General features: G+C 42.0%; 1 protein-coding gene across 3 annotated transcripts in view; it reads right to left on the reverse strand.

Annotated features, from left to right (window-relative positions):
* Positions 1-3,354: 3,354 nt before the first annotated feature.
* lhx1a (LIM homeobox 1a) overlaps positions 3,355-17,202 on the reverse strand; it is a 64,434-nt gene continuing 50,586 nt past the window's right edge. For 2 of the 3 annotated variants that reach the window (XM_086216167.1, XM_086216166.1), the window contains exons 2-5: positions 9,201-9,424; positions 8,191-8,474; positions 6,158-6,323; positions 3,355-5,237 (exon numbers count right to left, since the gene is read on the reverse strand). In XM_086216167.1, the coding sequence (XP_086072293.1) occupies positions 4,858-5,237; positions 6,158-6,323; positions 8,191-8,474; positions 9,201-9,424 (1,054 nt within the window). In that variant the 3' untranslated portion in view covers positions 3,355-4,857. Of the gene's footprint in view, positions 5,238-6,157; positions 6,324-8,190; positions 8,475-9,200; positions 9,425-10,850; positions 11,706-17,202 lie in introns of those variants that run through there. The other variant, XM_086216165.1, reaches the window with a different exon arrangement.

Genomic DNA, 17,202 nt, shown 5'->3' on the forward strand with positions numbered 1-17,202 from the left:
AATAAGTTAAGTGATCCATCGCATTACATTTACTCATTTGGATGCTGTTATCTTGAGTGGCTTCTCAGAGATGATTGAGATGAACATACTGTATTGTTCTGTCATGCAGTGGTTAATTTACCTACCTCTGCACTACAATCCAGTTTCAATGCAAAACTGCTACATTGTGAACTTCATCCTTTCCTCACTTATCAATCAATCCATCCATCCATCCATCCATCCATCCATTTTCTTCTACTTATCAGCTTTCAGGCGTGAGGTGGGGTTCACCCTGGACAGGTCACCAATCAATCGCAGGGCCAACACATATAGACAGACAACCATTCACACTCACAGTCATGCTTATGGTCAATTTAGAGTATCCAGTTAGCCTAGTCTGCATTTGCATGTCTTTGGACTGTAGGAGGAAGCCAGAGTACTCGGAGAGAACCCATGCAGGCACGGGAAGAACACGCAAACTCCACACAGTAAGACCCCGTGCCTGAGCCGGGCCTCGAACACGCAACCTTCTTGCTTTGAGGCAACAGTGCTGACCACTGCCTCACCATGCCGCCCTCACTTAACACATATTTGGGAAATCTTTCTGGTGTTTTTTTGGATATCATGTGGAAACAATGACTTATGACCTCAGTATTAATGCTTCCTTGATACAGGCCTTGCAATATAGAAAAAGAAAATAGCACCCTCCAAAAAATACATAAGGAAATATTGTGCTTTTCTTTTTTTTTTGTCAAGATTCAGAACCACATTTTGTTTATTCAGGAACTTTGTTGATCACAGACACTCTGTCAGCATTGGAGCTTTCTTTTAATCATTTCCATTTGAGGGGGCATCTGCATCTGCATTCTTTCTTACTACCTATCATTTACTGTGAGCTATGGCTGAATTTTTATGCGTGGCAATTTGTTCTTGGCCTCTTCACCTACACTGGCTTAAGTTGATGTGGGTTAATTTCTTCTATCAAGCAAAAACAACAAACTACCCAATGTATTCCTTTTTGTGCAAAACATGTAGAAAACAGCTTTGATGACACTACTTTATTGTTTATAGGATCAAGAGTGGCCAGTTTGGATTCTTTTAGAGTTATTTTAAAATTATTTGTAAGCAGGGAAGTCTGTAAATGCTTTGAGTATTTTGTTCACCCCTGTTTGACATGTAAAATGTTGTCTTGATAAATAGATAGATAGATAGACAGATAGACAGATAGATAGATAGATAGATAGATAGATAGATAGATAGATAGATAGATAGATAGATAGATAGATAGATAGATAGATAGATAGATAGATAAAAATATCTTTGACATTTCATGATTCTGTAATTTATTGATTTGTTTTCATGTATATATGCAATCATGTCTGGAGCCCTAAAAATTGCATTATTGCCTGTGTTGAGTAGGTTTTTTTTAATGTCAGTGAGGGCTTTTTCTTTTGGGGTAAATAAAAGTTTAGTTAAATGCCATGAAATGTTATTGAAGTAGCAAAAGAAATTGACTTATAAGTGAAAAATCTCCCTCCTTCTTCAGTTGTCAAAAAAGACAAGTATACAGAGTTGTGAGGTGGCAAAACAAACAGCTCGTCAGCAGAGGTCAGCTTATCAGACTGCTACACAACTGTGTATCAGCCACTCGCTAATATTTGAGCCATGCTGGGAACTGGGACTCAGTGGTCAACCAGCCAGCTTCATTGATTAACAGCATTCTCTCATTCTTGGTGAAGAAATTGGCTTCCCCAACATGTGGCATTTGTTAGACTAGAAACATGGACTCGTGCCATGTGTCTGTGTGCTTAACACTACATTCACTTTAAGGAGAGGGTGCGCTTCCAGCTGAGCCACTCTGCATTTAAAACCAGCAGCCAAAAGGATCTTATATGGAGATGCCCCCCCCCCCCCAAAAAAAAAATAATTCTCAGTTTGAATGCTGATACCTCAATGTTTCCCTGCTGAGCCTGATCTTTCTATTGGCTCAATGTTTTGGCCCCTGTTTTACCCTAAAGTAAACCATTTTCAACCCTCCACCTCCTTCTTCTAAGTGTTTATCCTTCTGTCACCCACATAATCAAAAGGACATGCACATACAGTGCACTTATTTTGGATCCCAGTGGGTGTGTGGGTAAGTCAAACATCCTGACTCAGAGATTTAAAGTGTCATTTAAAAGCCATTCAGTGCTGTTAAGACTTGTTTTATTTTTCCAGCATTAGACTACAAGGTCAGTTTGCACCAACAGCTGATGAGCGATCAATAGGAGATTTGAATTTAAAGACCCATGGCCCTGAGGGCAGTCAGCCTGCACGGTTCATGGTGTTACCACAGGGGGGGGCTAAGTCCAGGGGCTCAGTAGAGACCTATATCCTTCCACAGACCCTCCACCCGACCTCCCCAAGCTTGGTTAACTCTCAAGACCATGATTAATTCATGGTGGATTATAGTCTGGAGGCAAGGGAGAAAACTGGGATTGCACACGGTCCTAACTGCACACACAGGGTTAGGGAGATAAAGGTTCTTCTGGCTTCATGCCACTACCCTACAACGGTCTGCCCGACTTGTTTCCCTGCACTATGAACATTTTTTCATTCTTCCTGCAGAAGATCGTACCTCAGCTTCTTGATTGTTATAACTGCTGCATTCATACAACTAGGTTAGTCGAATAGTCGCCAGACCACACCACAAGAACAATATGTTGCAGTGAATAATAATGTGGGACCATGATAATAAAAACATAACAAGCTGAAGAGCTACGGTCATGGCAATTTCACCATTGTCCTTCACAGTTGCACAACTAACTGCTTATGATTAGTCGATGACCTTGAATAAGTGAACAGGAGAAACCGAGACTGGAGCTTCAGTGGATGTGGGTAGAAGCTGCAGCAGCAAAAGTTGTGAATTCACTCCCCCTTGTGTTGGACACAGCAGGCTAAATTCCCCCACAGCTGATAAAGTTATTTTGTTGTTTACAGACTTATTCTTTTGGTGTGTGGACTCTTGTTCAAGCTAGCAGATTTTTTTTTTTTTTTAAAGATGGGCACCAGAAAACACAAACTGAAAAGCATCAACATTCTGTGTCCATTTTTGTGTTGTTTGCTTTTTGTGCCTTCCTCCAACTGCCTTTTATTTTAACTCAGTGTTTTTTAATCTCGTCAATCAGAATGAAAAAAAAGTTTAAAAACATGTCTGCACAGTCTGATATGTACTGCTGTGATCTACAGTTGTACTGAGATACATGATACAATATAATATATACTGTAAGATCGTTGCTCCAAAGAAAATGTGTTAGAGTATATTTTCTAATTTTATTAGAAACACATTTTAACATGTTGTAATTATACAGTGAATGGTCTAATATGCAGTGGAGGTCACATTAGCTTAGGTTTATTGGAACAAGACAGACCATGGGGGCTTGATGCTCAGAGATGTAGCAGCTACTAGCTGCATATTTGACCATCAATTTTTAATAGTTTGGATTTTTTCTCATTTGAAGACACAAAAATAAAAACCTGTCTAGTATGTTATATTAACAATTTTATGAATGTGTTGCCAGACTAGAAAATTCAGAAAGAAATTACTCATTTTAACACTTACAATTCGTCTTAACATATTCTGCAGATGACGGTGCAAAGCACTTTAACAGTATTTGTGCTATTTTTTTATTTGGCAACTACTCATGTTTTAATTCATTTTAAACCTTTTGTAAACAACATATTGTACAAACTAGCACAGTGAACCACAACCCCAGCAAATGTGTTTTTATCTCCATACAATATAAAGGAAATCAATACAAAAGTTTGGTTGGTTGCTTTGAACATTTTTATATGGAGGGAGGGGTTCTAAAACATGGTCTTCTGGACTCCTGAATTAAATAGTTTACGTAAACAGTTGACTGTTCTAAGTCCCATTTAGAACCCCAGTAGAAGATTTTTAGAAGGTAGACTTCATTTCAATATTTCAAGTTCACTTCCATTTTAAATAAAGGGTTTGCAATCCATAGAGGGTATTTACTGTTTGCCTTTTGAAGGCGACCTTCTTCAGATTTGGTGGAAATTCTGAAACCAATAAAAGAAAAAAACAAAACAAAACAGTCCAGATGGAGGAAACTGTCATTTCCTCTGGCTTTCAGAAACATAGTGTCAAAAAGGTTAAGTGTCAATATGGCAGAGCCTTGAGAGGCAAAGAGGTCTGAGGAGCTTCTGAATAAATACAAGGGACACGTCTAATGCCTCCAACATAGTCTGAACGCCGCTCAGCCATCCTACAGTCCCAGGCCAGCACACAACCAAACCTCAGCCACTTTATTCATTCTCTTTAAAGCTATTGATGTATTTGACAGTAGCTAATGATGTTTTTTCATGTTCTGGGCATACTATAGGAGATTTCGAAAGGGTTGTTTTTCATCCCACTGGTGAGTGTACAGGGGGTTTGGTCGCTATGCCAGGCCACTGACAGGAGTCAGGAGGGGTTACAGGTTGCCCTAGGGGCACAAAGAAAGAAGGGTAAAGGGTGGCAGTTTCGCAGTCTTGCCTGTTTTAAAAGAAAAATTAAATTAAATGAAAAAATGAAATAAAAAAAAAAGTCTTTAAGTCCAGTCTTTGATTCAAGGTGAGGGCAAACTAAGCATTTTAAACACTCAAAAACAGTACTGAAGAAAATGATTTGAGCATATTTTATGCCAGGTACACTTTCCTCACAATAGATTAACAAATCAAATGGACAAATGAATAAATAAACATGAAATTACAAAAAAATGATTCAATGGTGTTGCCCTAACCCTGAAGATATCCATGTCCTTTTCTCGATCCAGTCCCCGTAACACTACCCAATGTTACCCAATCTCTTGACAGCAGAGTCCGCTCTTCAAAAAGCTACCACACTGTGCCTTCGTTCATTTCCGAGGGTGGATGGGACAGGTGGTTGTTGTATCCGCTGCCATTCAGAGACAGTGAGGTAAAGGGCGGGCTTGGGCCAAACACCTCAGAAGAGATGCTGTGCAGAGGCCCCGGGATGCCGGGCTCTGGGCTAGGAGAGTCCCCCGGGTGGTGGGACATGATATCAGAGAAGCGTTGCACTTCACTGGAGGGGTGATGACCCGGCAGAGGGTGGTCCATACCCCCAAGTGGGGTGCCTGTTGGGCCTGAGGAGGGCACAAAGGGGAGATCGACTGGGGTTTGGGCCTGCGATGATGGAGGTCCTTGAGGGAAGAAGTCGTAGTTCCCTCCTGGGCCATAGTACTCACTTTGATAATCTGCAGATCCAAGAGAAGAAGAATGTTAGCTCTGAGAACAATTGGTGTGCAGAAATAATTCTCGAGACATGGAGAAATTCATTGAATATACATAGCCCCGATTTATATTAGAGAAGGAGAGACCCATGCCGTGCCACATTAGTCACAGAGCAGGTTACACTTAAATCAAAACTGTATTTGGGTGGGGAGAACAAGGTGGCCACAAAATTAATTAAAATGGGGTCCATTTCATCAGCATTTCTACATACTGAAAACTTTTTCTTTAAAATCAGCAGAATATTATTAGATTTTTTTTTGCTTCAGCAGAAAGGACAAAGACCTGAGCACAAATGAAATTCTCTGAAAATGATCAGATATTTCAAAGCAGAGTACAAAGTAAAATCAGTCAGATGTGGACAAGGTAACCTACCAAAATAGAAAATTTATATTCATCTTATAACTAAAAGAATTATATCACTAAAAGAAAACTGCCATGACGTTAATTGAGAACATGAAGTGCTCTTTCACACGCATTTGTTCATTTCAGTGTTAAGTCTTTGTGTACAAATTGCCCCCCCCCCTCCAAAAAAAAAATAGATAAAGCAAAGGCAGATATTTACTGGCCTACAAAAAGATTACTGAAAATCTAGCTGGTGAGATTTCAGTAAGAATGTATAAATGAAGTCTATTTCCAAAAAGGGCTGGAAAATGCAGAAAAATATCTTAAATTGTATAAAACAACACTATAATGGGGGAAAGTATCAGCTATAACAAATTATGTTACACAATATGTTTGGAACAATTTTACAGAAAAAGTGCAAAACAGATTGACAGGGGCCTTTTAGAATGGGTTGACTTTTTAAAAAAGTAACCCTTTTTGAAAAAAATAAAATTATAGGACTCACTTTGTTCAAGCAATATTAACTAAATAGTACAGTTACCTCCATAATAAGAAAAGGGCCCGTTAGGGATGAGTTCCCCGGGCTCCAGCCGGTCCACCAGCGTTCTCATCCGCCTTGGGCTCCGGAAAAACGCGTGCCTCCGTGCGCCCAGCGCGCTCAGCTGCTTCATACGCCTTTCTTTGGAACGGCGGTTCTGGAACCAGACCTAGACATACAAATAAACAAATGCAGCTCATTTCAAGTCATTTGGCAATCACATGCGATTGGCTACTGACGCCATTTTGATTGCACGATCAATATTCTCTGCGGGAGATGGGAGAGGAAAGGAAATGATGTGGAAATGCTTAGATAGATTGTTTGTGCTGACGGAAATGTTCGGTTACATCAAACACAAAACGTCAAGCTGAATTTTTGTTATTATTATTATTATTATTATTATTATTATTATTATTATTATTATTATTAAAAGTAGTAGTCGTAGTCGTACTAGTGTAAACTAGTAGTATTTGTAGTAGTAGTAGTCGAAGTATTAAAATGTGGGGGGAAAAAAATCCAGTTTAGGTTGAGCCCATAAAGAGAACGTGTAATTAGTGTCATATTCATCTTGGGATCATGGCATTTGCCTCTCATCAGAGTAAATAACCCTTCTCCCTGGGTGTGTTGGGCGCTATATGCACGATGAGCTGGTGCGTTAAATCCGCAAGGCTCTGCGCTAGTGAAGACTGCGCCTAATTATCGTCACAGGAGCCAGATCTAACCTCCCTAATGATCTTTTAACCCTCCATTTACTCCGTCTGAATGCTACAGCAGCGGGGGCTTAAAATCTCCAATTAATACTTAATAGGAGGGTTGTTACCAATATATTACCGGCCTCTCGCAGGTTATCGTTACCTAATCTATAGGCCGGCTTCCTTTAATTACGCTCTTCCCTTTTCCCCTCATGCTCATACATAATATATATCCGTATATTCTCACTTTATCGCCATTTATCTGCGATGGAAAAGCTTTTGACTTATGTTCATCCCCGGGAAATTGTAAACATAATAAAAAAAACATCTTTGTCTGAAAAAAATAGAAATATAGAAATAATAACAATAACTTCCAGTAAGTTCTCTTCTTATTATATCTGGGGGAAGGATGCCCCCCCCCCCCCATTCGATGGTATTTTAGTGCACGAATATAATTTACAACACCGTCAATAATGATAAAACTAACAGTAATGATCAGAAGAATTTGTTAACTGTCTGCATTGCTCCTTGTTTAACTTCAGGTGATCCTGGTGTAATTCAGAGTTCTGTGTAGACAATCTGAGGACCCTTGAAACAGATTTCTGCCTTTCCACTTGGCTGGAAAAGCTCACAGCATGGCTAAATGTGGTCGCAAAACGTGATGGCAACTCTGTGCCAGAACTCCCAGCGCTTGCAGCAGCCCGGCGCCAGTTGGCGACTTTGCCCCATGACGAGCGCCAAGAATCAAAAATACCCATATAAATTACCCGTTTCCAAATCAAGCTCGTCACCCGGCCAATCTCTGGCTTAATGAATTCAATGTGACCGCGCAGTTTGAGGGGAAGAGGCCTCATTTAAAGAGGGATGAAGGATGTGAGAGGGGGAGGGAGTTGTTGTGTGTGTGCATGTGTGTGTATGTGTGTGTGTGAGTGAGTGTGGGTTTTTTTTTGGGGGGGGGGGGGGAGGGTTCCTCGCTGATGGGATAAGGCCTGCGTGGTCATGGCAGTCTGGCGTCTTGGCAGGGACATTTCTCCATAAAATATAAGCTGTTACGTCACACATTTTAATGGGTGCGTAACACCTCATAAGGTGGAAAGGCGGGTCCACCTTCCCCAGTTGTGCGTGTCCAGTTTTTTTGTTATTTTAGTTCAATATCATTTCAGATCGGCAGTTTTTTGTTGTTGTTGTTGTTGTTGTTGTTTTTATTATCTATTTAACTTCAATTTCAGTGCTGAAATCTGAGGGGGGGAACGTCAACCCATCTTTGAAAAACTCACACTATCTTTTAACACCTCACTATTTTTTGGTAATTAAATGAAAGAATGGGATGTTGATGTTCTTTACCTGGATGACCCTCATGTTAAGGCCCGTCTCCTGGGCCAGCTGCTCCCTGATGTGCCTGGTGGGTTTGGGGGTCGCAGCGAACGCTGCCTTCAGCGTCTCCAGCTGCTTGGCTTTGATGGTGGTGCGCGGACCGCGTCGCTTGCCGCCCAGATTCTGGTCGTCGTTCTCATTATTAACCGTTTCCTTGTCGGATAGGGCGGCTATTTCCGTGTCCTTGAGGACCACGTCGTCTTGAAGCTGGTCTTGAGAGTCCGGTGATAAACTCGGGTCGCTACACGCCGTTACTGAAAGAAATGGGAGGGAAACATTAGAAAAGCCATGCAACACGATTGTTTCAGAGATTGATCAACAACCAACAGGACAAAATAGTGTTTATCACAGCGGCGTGTCAGCGGTGATGTAGTGGTCAGTTGGCGAATGAATAGGTGGATGAACTATGACCTCAATCTTGTGCCACATATAAATAATTATATAATATGAATGTAAATATGAATATAAATCACCATCATCGTAATTGTTTTTTCACAAAACGTTTCTTTATGATTGTACAAAAGAAGACAATTTCATGTAGCCACGAATACATCTTTCATTATCTTAAAATAAAATGTTAATTATTTTCTTTTTCCCTCTTTTTCGTTGAGACTTAAAAAAATAATTGGCTACACATTACAAACAAAGAAACAATATATATTTCAGGATAATTGAATTCATTTTAAAATTCATCCCAATATGAACATCATCGTCTGAAATAGGGTAAGGAAAATACTAAGAATCCCTCCATAAGGGCATAGAGTGTGTTTTGTTGAATACGTCTAAGTCCTGCTCGTGGAAATGATGAAGCCACTGCGGGGCTGAACACATCATCCATCACAATTTATCCCGCCTCGGATTCACACAGACACACACACACACACACACACACACACACACACACACACACACACACACACACACAAACACCCGCATAAACACACGCATATAGACACACCGAAGCAAAAAGGACTGCATACCTGAGAGGAGGTTGGTGTCTTTGACATTGGTGTTGCTTAGGTAATCGTCTTTGCAAACGAATTTGTTCTCGTCTATGATGTAAAGCTCCTCGCCGGTAGAGAGCTGCTTATTGCACATCATGCAGGTGAAGCAGTTGAGGTGAAACACTTTGCTGCGGGCCCTCCGGACTAAGTCGTTTGGAGAGATGCCCTGCGAACAACCGCCACACTTAGTGCCGAACCGCCTGCAGGAGGAGAAAAAGCTGCCGTTATCACCGTAATAAAGTTTAGATTATGAAATCAAACCTCAGCACATTCTGCCGACAAAAGGGGAATAGAGTAAATGAACAAATTTATTTTGATAGTAAGAAACAGACCAACATTATTTACAAATACTGGACTTCTACAAATTCCAAGAGCTTGAAAACACATGTTGTCGGATTTAAAACAATAACCAAAAAAAACAATGAAAATTACGCATTTGGAATATTTAGATACACATTAATCATGAATAAAAAAATATGTTAAATGCTACATTTGTAGTGAAATATTCTCAAACTACTCTAACATATTCCTTGACTGACCCTTAATACTAGCAACAATATTTGAGAACATATTAGGCAACACTGGGATTTTTTTCCAAAAGGATGCGCATATTACTTTAGTTGGATTAAGTATTCTCTGTCTTCACAAGCAGTTTCACAAACATTTTAACATTAAATAAAAGACGCGCATGTGACTTGTTTTTAATTATTTGTGTGTCAAAAGCCGGCCAGGAAATATTCAAGTTCTTCTTCGCCGGCTGATTGGGAAACAAATGAGAGAGCTGCCATTAAGTTCAGCGCTCAACAATGTGTATTGAACGGTATGCACTGCCTGTTGACTGCACGTCTGTGAATGCATTGTCTGTGGACTTGATCTTTTCAACTAGTTTACTATTCAAATCCACTTATCACGTCCTCCTCAGTGGAACTGAGCAAACACACCGGCCTGCGCTCCTCTGGCCGGGGGTTGATCTGAGCGTTCCCTAGATAGCCTGCTCACTGTAAAAGGGGGGGAAGAAGAAGAGAAAGAAAAACACCCCGAGTGTGATTTCCTCAATTTCCTAACAAACCGCCCCCTCCCTGCTGAGAGCCGATGCACACGCGTTTAATGTAGCTGCCCCTCTCCTGTTGTTGTTTTGCATAAGAATCCAAATTAACAAGCTTTTAATTACTCCGTCCTAATCAAAGCTTATCGCCCTGCATTGCCAGTCAGGCCTGGAGGCAAGGACAGGTTCCCTTCGTTTTAGTCATCATGGGGAAAAAATAAATAAGATGGACCCTGTGTTCATCCTTAACGCTTGAAGTCTTATATTGCAGTCACGCCTTCTTTTAAAGAATCCTCCTAAATGTTACAAATTTTACGGATGTATTCAAACGGTCCGTACTAAGTGTTTAGTTGTGAAATAGTTGCCAATAAACTGCTGCTTTTTAGTGATTAAATGAAAGCAAAACAGTTAGAATAATTCATAACTTTACGAAATCCGCTTTAGACTACAATGGAAGTAAAAGGATAAATACTATTTGGCAAAAAATATTCCACTGAACTTCAATTTTACCCGGTGACCATCTGTTCATCGCCAAAAATGAAACTGTTGAAGAGTTGTGTTTTTCCCTTCTCCGTGCTTACCTAAAGAAATCGTTTTTGCAGTACAGTCTTCCCTCTCGAGAGAAACATTTCTCTGTCAGATTACATTTACACTCGCAGCACTGCACGCACTTGACGTGCCAGGCTCTGTCCAGCACGTTGAGGAGGAAGCGGTCCAGGATAGGCCTCTCGCAGCCGGCGCAGTGGACCATGGCTCAGGCTGGCTGGGCTACAACCCAACAATTGAAGCTCAAACGGAAACAAAGTCAACAGCTCAGGCCAAGCATTGACCGAGTTATCAGTTCTCCTTGTCCCTGATATTCGCGTGAAGCTCCCGGGTCAATGTGCGCAGAGAAGCCAGTTGATCAGGTGTCACCACGGATTTCTCCCCGGCTCAGCATCCAAAATACAAACACGCAAGGATGGAAACTACGTCCTCTAATGCTGGTGAGAAATCAACGTGGACGAAATAAAATAAATCAGTCCTTCAATGGTCCGGAGCACAATCTCAGTCTAGAAGACCGGAGCCAGGCTGGTTATCCCGGCGCTCTTGGAGGTGGCGCATCGGCAGAGAGGAGTGTTGTCCCAGTCACTGCTAAGAGGAGGCTCAGGCTAATAAAAAGCTTTTACGGCAGAGCTTTCACATAAGACACGCACGTCTATAAATAATTCGGTGTACATTGACATGGCAGCGTATCCACAGTTCAAACCCCGACGGGAAACAAAAAAACACACACAAAAAAGAGTTTTCTCTCCCTGCCGTTCTATCGGGTGCTCCTGGATATACAACGTGCGTTGCGGGGGATGCTGGGATGTGCTGGCTGGTCCACTGGTAGTCAATGTGGATGCTGGGATGCCCCCAGACTCCAGAACCGCGTGTACGCTGGGATGCGCTGGGTCTCCAGTACACTGTCTTGCTCCTAAAGCTCCAGCCCAGCCTTATTCCCAGCCTCCTGACGTCAGACCAAGGCATCACCAATCAGCGTGCTGCCATACTAGCGACCATCAAGCCGCCCCATCATAACCCAGCGAGGGCTCTGCCTTCTATTTATGCCACACACTCAAGACACCAATCGTCAAGAATTTCCCTGCAAACTGTCATAGTGAGTGTATGTGAAGGAAGGGAGGAAGGAAGCAGCCGCGGCGGAGGGTTGTCAGCGCGCAGGGACACATGCCTCTTTTCTGCTGCAAAGTGTCTCCCGGGCATGAGGGGACATGAGGGGACATGATGGAGGGATCTGCGGTGGCAGGTAGATACAGCGGCGTCTACAGGGGGAAGCAGCTCCAGGCGCATGTTGCATGAGCTTCCTGTGTATATATTTAGGCCTTGGAAGTTAGACTGCGCCAGAACATCAAAACTCAGTTAGAAGTTTTTTGTTTTGTTTTGTGTTTTTTCTGTCATTGTTAGAAGCTGTTAAGTAATGCTGTCATCAAACTGTACTTTAAAATATTTAATGGCTTATTTTGCACTTGATGATGCCAATGATGGGTGAAATCTGGCCGTGCTGTTTCCAGTACTTAGGTTATTTCTCCCCGCGTCCTGGGAAATACTGCTTATTTACTTTAGTGAGTGTAGTGGTTCATCAGTTGTGTCTTTTGCGTGCCGGTGGCGTGGAAGTGAAAGACAGAAAGGCTCTAAAGTTGACAGCTGGTGCAGATCAGCTTGTCAGAGGCTCGGGGCCCTGACACCTCGGACGATTCATTAGGGGAGGTCCAATCCACTTCAAGCCCCGCTTCAGTAAATAACACCAAGAGTCGAACAACCCGCTGGATTACTATCCTGTCCTACCTCGGATACAGTTGAAGCCTTTGTTATTTATTAATAATTCACAAGCCCGATTCTTCAGTAGTATGTTCTGTTTTTGCTCAAATAAAATGTTTATTAGTTTCGTTCCATTATTTAAACAATATTTGCATTCACCTGGACAGAGTTTGGAGTAATTTATCATTTGTTGGCAAAACTGTCCCGTGAGACCACAAATGAAACGGGAGAGTGAATTAAAGACATATGATACTTTCTCTAAAAACAATATACTGAACTGGAATGTGCTTTTGCTTGACTAAAAATTGAGTCAAGCTCACAAGCTGCACATTTAATGTACTTTTCAGCTGAAAGGCGACCCAGAGACATGCGTATCCTCCACCAGTCGCCCTCCAGCACCTCCTGCATATGGGCTGCTTCTCATGCAAAACGGCCGTTCGTCCCCGTCCAGCTGCCTCCTGGCGCCTGGGGAGCACCCCCTCAACGGGAGGTACTATTGGGCCGAAGAAAGAAGACATAGCCTTCAAACGTCCACGAGCTGTTTAGTGTTTTTCAGCCGGCTTCACCCGTTTCACTTTCATTTTTAAATCTCCTGTCTCCCCATTTTCTGTGTAAGATGCGTCTGAGTTTCCATCACAGAGACCTGGAGAAAGGCTCACTGAGCTTCATGACAACTGGGAGGTCCATCTTTCTGCATCGAAAGGAAATTGGGCAATGGAATTATCTTGTTGCTTTTTAACTTCACTTTACATTCCCTTTACTGCAACAAAATCTGTAGAAAACACTGAAATGAAGCCTTGGAATCCTGCAATCTGGAAGCCTCTCCGCTACCCAAAACTTGTACATGCAGCATGTAAACAACAAAAGTTGTTGTTATTTCCATGTGTAGAAGATGCCTTGATAGTCTGTCAGTGGGGATAATCTCCGCCTGATTTAGAATAAGCCAAAGAAGGGGGGAAAGCCAGCACACTGAGGCAGATTAATCCACGAACAGAGGAAAATCAAAATACAAGCTATAGGCTTAAAATATCTCAACTCCCCTCCAGGAAAAGGCACTATTTAATGCAAAAAAGATTCCAACCTTACCACTGTAATCCCTTCATAGCAATAGATTTTATTCTCCCACTTTTTACTGTGATGCAGGCAGAAGTTGGGAATTGAGAATTGAGCTATATATGTGCTCAAATTGAGAACAAAACTTTAGGCATCCCTTTTTGTTCATTTCTAATCTCTAAATTATTTGAGATAAAGCTGGAGGCTTTCTTTAAGATTTTTTTCTATGCATTTCCTTTTATTTGGTTTCGTGGCCCCTTTAGGCCCCGCTTTACAGTGGAGAAATCGGGTATTCTTGTATCAGGGCCAGAGCGTTGTAAAGCAGCCCAGGAGATTTTGGGTTTATGAAGTGCAAACAAGTGAACTGGTACACTGTGAGATAATTAATCTGAGATAATGAATGAGGCTGTGAAGATGCATGCAATCATTAATTCTAATCATGACACGTTTATTTGTCTCCCTTCTCTCCTCCAGGCTCAGTTTAGAGACACAATGTCATCACAACAATGTACGGAGACGAGGCTAGAGGAGGGAAAGGAGAGATGGTTGCTGTTATATTTATGTTCCTTCCTCGCGATGTTCAAGCTGTGTAAACCAGGCCTGCATGACCTTAAACTCGGAGTAGTGAGGCCGGGTAGGCAGCCGGGAGGACACGCCATGACTTCGGTTATACAAAGAGAAATCTCCCTCCCCGCCTGGAGCTTTGATCAACTGAGTGTACTGGGGAGGAGGAAGAGGAGGTGGAGAGGTGGGGTACGGATCCGCTGCCCCGCTCTGGCAGTTTGCTGCCTTTGCAGGGTTTTCTTTCATTTAAAAAAAATGGATATTGTAAAAAGGCGCTGGTATTCATAATTCATGAGAAGGCAAATTGATCATTCTGAATGCGTTATTTAGAAATAAAATGCCGCACTTCTCCTAGACTGATTTTGCTCTTTTATCCTGCTGTGGACCTTTTTTGTTGGAAACCACAAAAGGTAAAAATACCAAGTCAGAGTGTGGCAAACAACAACAAAAACAACAAAACAAGCAAAACAAAAAGCACACATTGTGAACGAATGAAACTAAAATCCTAAATGGGCAATGAAACATTTCAATTTTCCAAATGCATTTTAAAGTTTTTCGTTTAAAAATTAATAATTTTCTTGGACGTACAATAGAGAACACAGTTCTCAAACTAATAACAACGCATGTTTGTTCTTAGGAACCATAAATAAACAGCGAAAATCAGACACATAATGGATCCATGTTTGTTAATAATTACGAAATTGGACGAAACTGTGGTGCTTTATATCTTTCACACACCTTCTTATAGCTGTTGAAGGAGGCGGCTATTAAATGTGCAGGTGTCAGCTCTGGTTCGGGGGAAAAGCGCGCACTTCGTATGCTGAGGTTAGCGTCATATTCTAAAAGTGAGTGTGTGTTTGTTGAGGATGGCATGTTGGAGGAGGGGGTGTGTGAAGTTTCCTGCCCAGTCCAGTCTGTCAATCATTTCTCACCGTATTATCGCGCACTCCCAGGACCGAAATTCGACCCTCCCTCCCTCCTTCTTCTACCCATCCGCCCGTTCATCCATCACGGTGCGCGCTGCTCACGCAGCAGAAAAGGCCCCGGCTGACAGATTTGGAAGAAATCACAGTCTGTAATGTGGTAACTCACATGAAATCAGCAGCAGCAGCCAACAAAAAGCACGCAGAGTCCCACATTCGGGTGGCTGAGCTGTGTCACCCCCCACCCTTGGATCAGCAGCCAAACATATGCCGATGTGAACTCGACGTGGATTATTGAGCCGGCAGCAACTCTACGCAAACATTTTCCAGACTTTCCAACTCGGGCCCCGGCCCGCGCTCAGAGAAATCCAATGGGATTTATAGATCATCTCCCTACAGCTGTCCCCTCTCAGTCAGTCAGTCCTCCCCCACTCCCCACCTCTCTCTCTCTCTCTCTCTCTCTCTCTCTCTCTCTCTCACACACACACACACACACACACACGCGCGCGCGCGCACACACACGCACACACACACACACACACACACACACACACACACACACACACACACACACACACAAATCCAGTGACCATCATCACTGCCTCTGTGTTTGTCAAAGAGATCATATGATTCAGTGACTTGGGGGACTCTGGGGTCCAAAACGGCGCATGAGACCGTGCGATCGCCATCAACGTCACACAGCACCGCAGAGACCCCGCAACTCCTCTAGGGGGCGAATTCTATCCGGGGAAAGAGAGGCTTTATGCTCCTTGTACTGTAATAATAATAATAATAATAATAATAATAATAATAATAATAATAATAATAATAATAATAATAATAATAATAATAATAAATGGGTGCGGCGGCATGGCTCGGAGGTAGAATGGCCGTCTAGCAACCGAAGGGTCGCTGGTTCGACCACGTCGAAGTATCCTTGAGCAAGATACTGAGCCGAGCTAACGGTCCAGGGAGTAATACCGTGCGACCTTCCTACCTTCACGCCTCTCGTCTGGGAGCTCCAGCCCCCTACGCCACATAAACAAAGGACGGAAATTTATTTTATTTATATATATATATATATATATATATATATATATATATATATATATATATATATATATATATATATAAATAAAATAATAAAAATAAAATATTTCCGTCCTTTGATTCTCTTCAATCAGGAGGACGATATTCATTAGAGACTGATGCTGCATGCATGCGCATTGTTAAATAATAATAATAATGATAATGAAATGGGCAGTACATATATCTTAATTCTATTTTTCATCTTGATAGATAAGCCATCTATTTAAACAAGGACAAGTCACTAATTGTCTCCAGCTACAAATGTGGATTAAAAAAAAATTCTGATTATTGGTTAAAAGAGTTTAGCCATCTGGGATTCTTCAACAAAGGCCAACTCTATGCCCGCTAATCAAAACTAAAAGTCTTCTCTCACATAAAACATGCTTGAAAGTGAGAAATGAATCTACATAAACGCGCTGGGAAGCAGTTCCCCTAGTTTAGATTAATGGTCCTCCGCGCTTATTCTGCAGTTGGGGGTGAAAGGGCTAGGATCACTAATGATTATAATATAATGTGTGGCGATAACCACTCCCTTTGAGATATTATCGCCCGCTGGCCAATGCTCAGGGGACGAGGTGCATGGCTGCAGAGTGCCAGATAGCTGCCGCTGCGGATTTTTGCGCGCTGACATAAAAGCCCGCAAGCGTGAGAGACGGAGAGCTGGCCGCTGCTGATACCTGAATTATAGATATATTTACACACACACACACACACACACACACACACACACACACACACACACACACACACACACACACACACACACACACACACACACACACACACCTTGTTTTACATGAGTTTATGTTTATATAGAAATTGTCTTTAATTATCATTTAATTGTGGTAAATTAAACATTGCTCTTAAAAACAACCACGACTTCGTGCTTTCATTTTTTTTAGAGCACCAAAGAGGCCCCGTGGAACAACCTTGAGGGATTCTTTAAATCAAGAAATTCAACCTTAAAAATGATATGCTGAATGTTAATGAGGCAATAAAAGAA

The sequence above is a fragment of the Aulostomus chinensis genome, chromosome 10 (genome assembly GCF_037954235.1).
Source record: "Aulostomus chinensis isolate RoL2024-O1b breed Wild chromosome 10, RoL_Achi_v1.0, whole genome shotgun sequence".
NCBI classification, from domain to species: domain Eukaryota; kingdom Metazoa; phylum Chordata; class Actinopteri; order Syngnathiformes; family Aulostomidae; genus Aulostomus; species Aulostomus chinensis.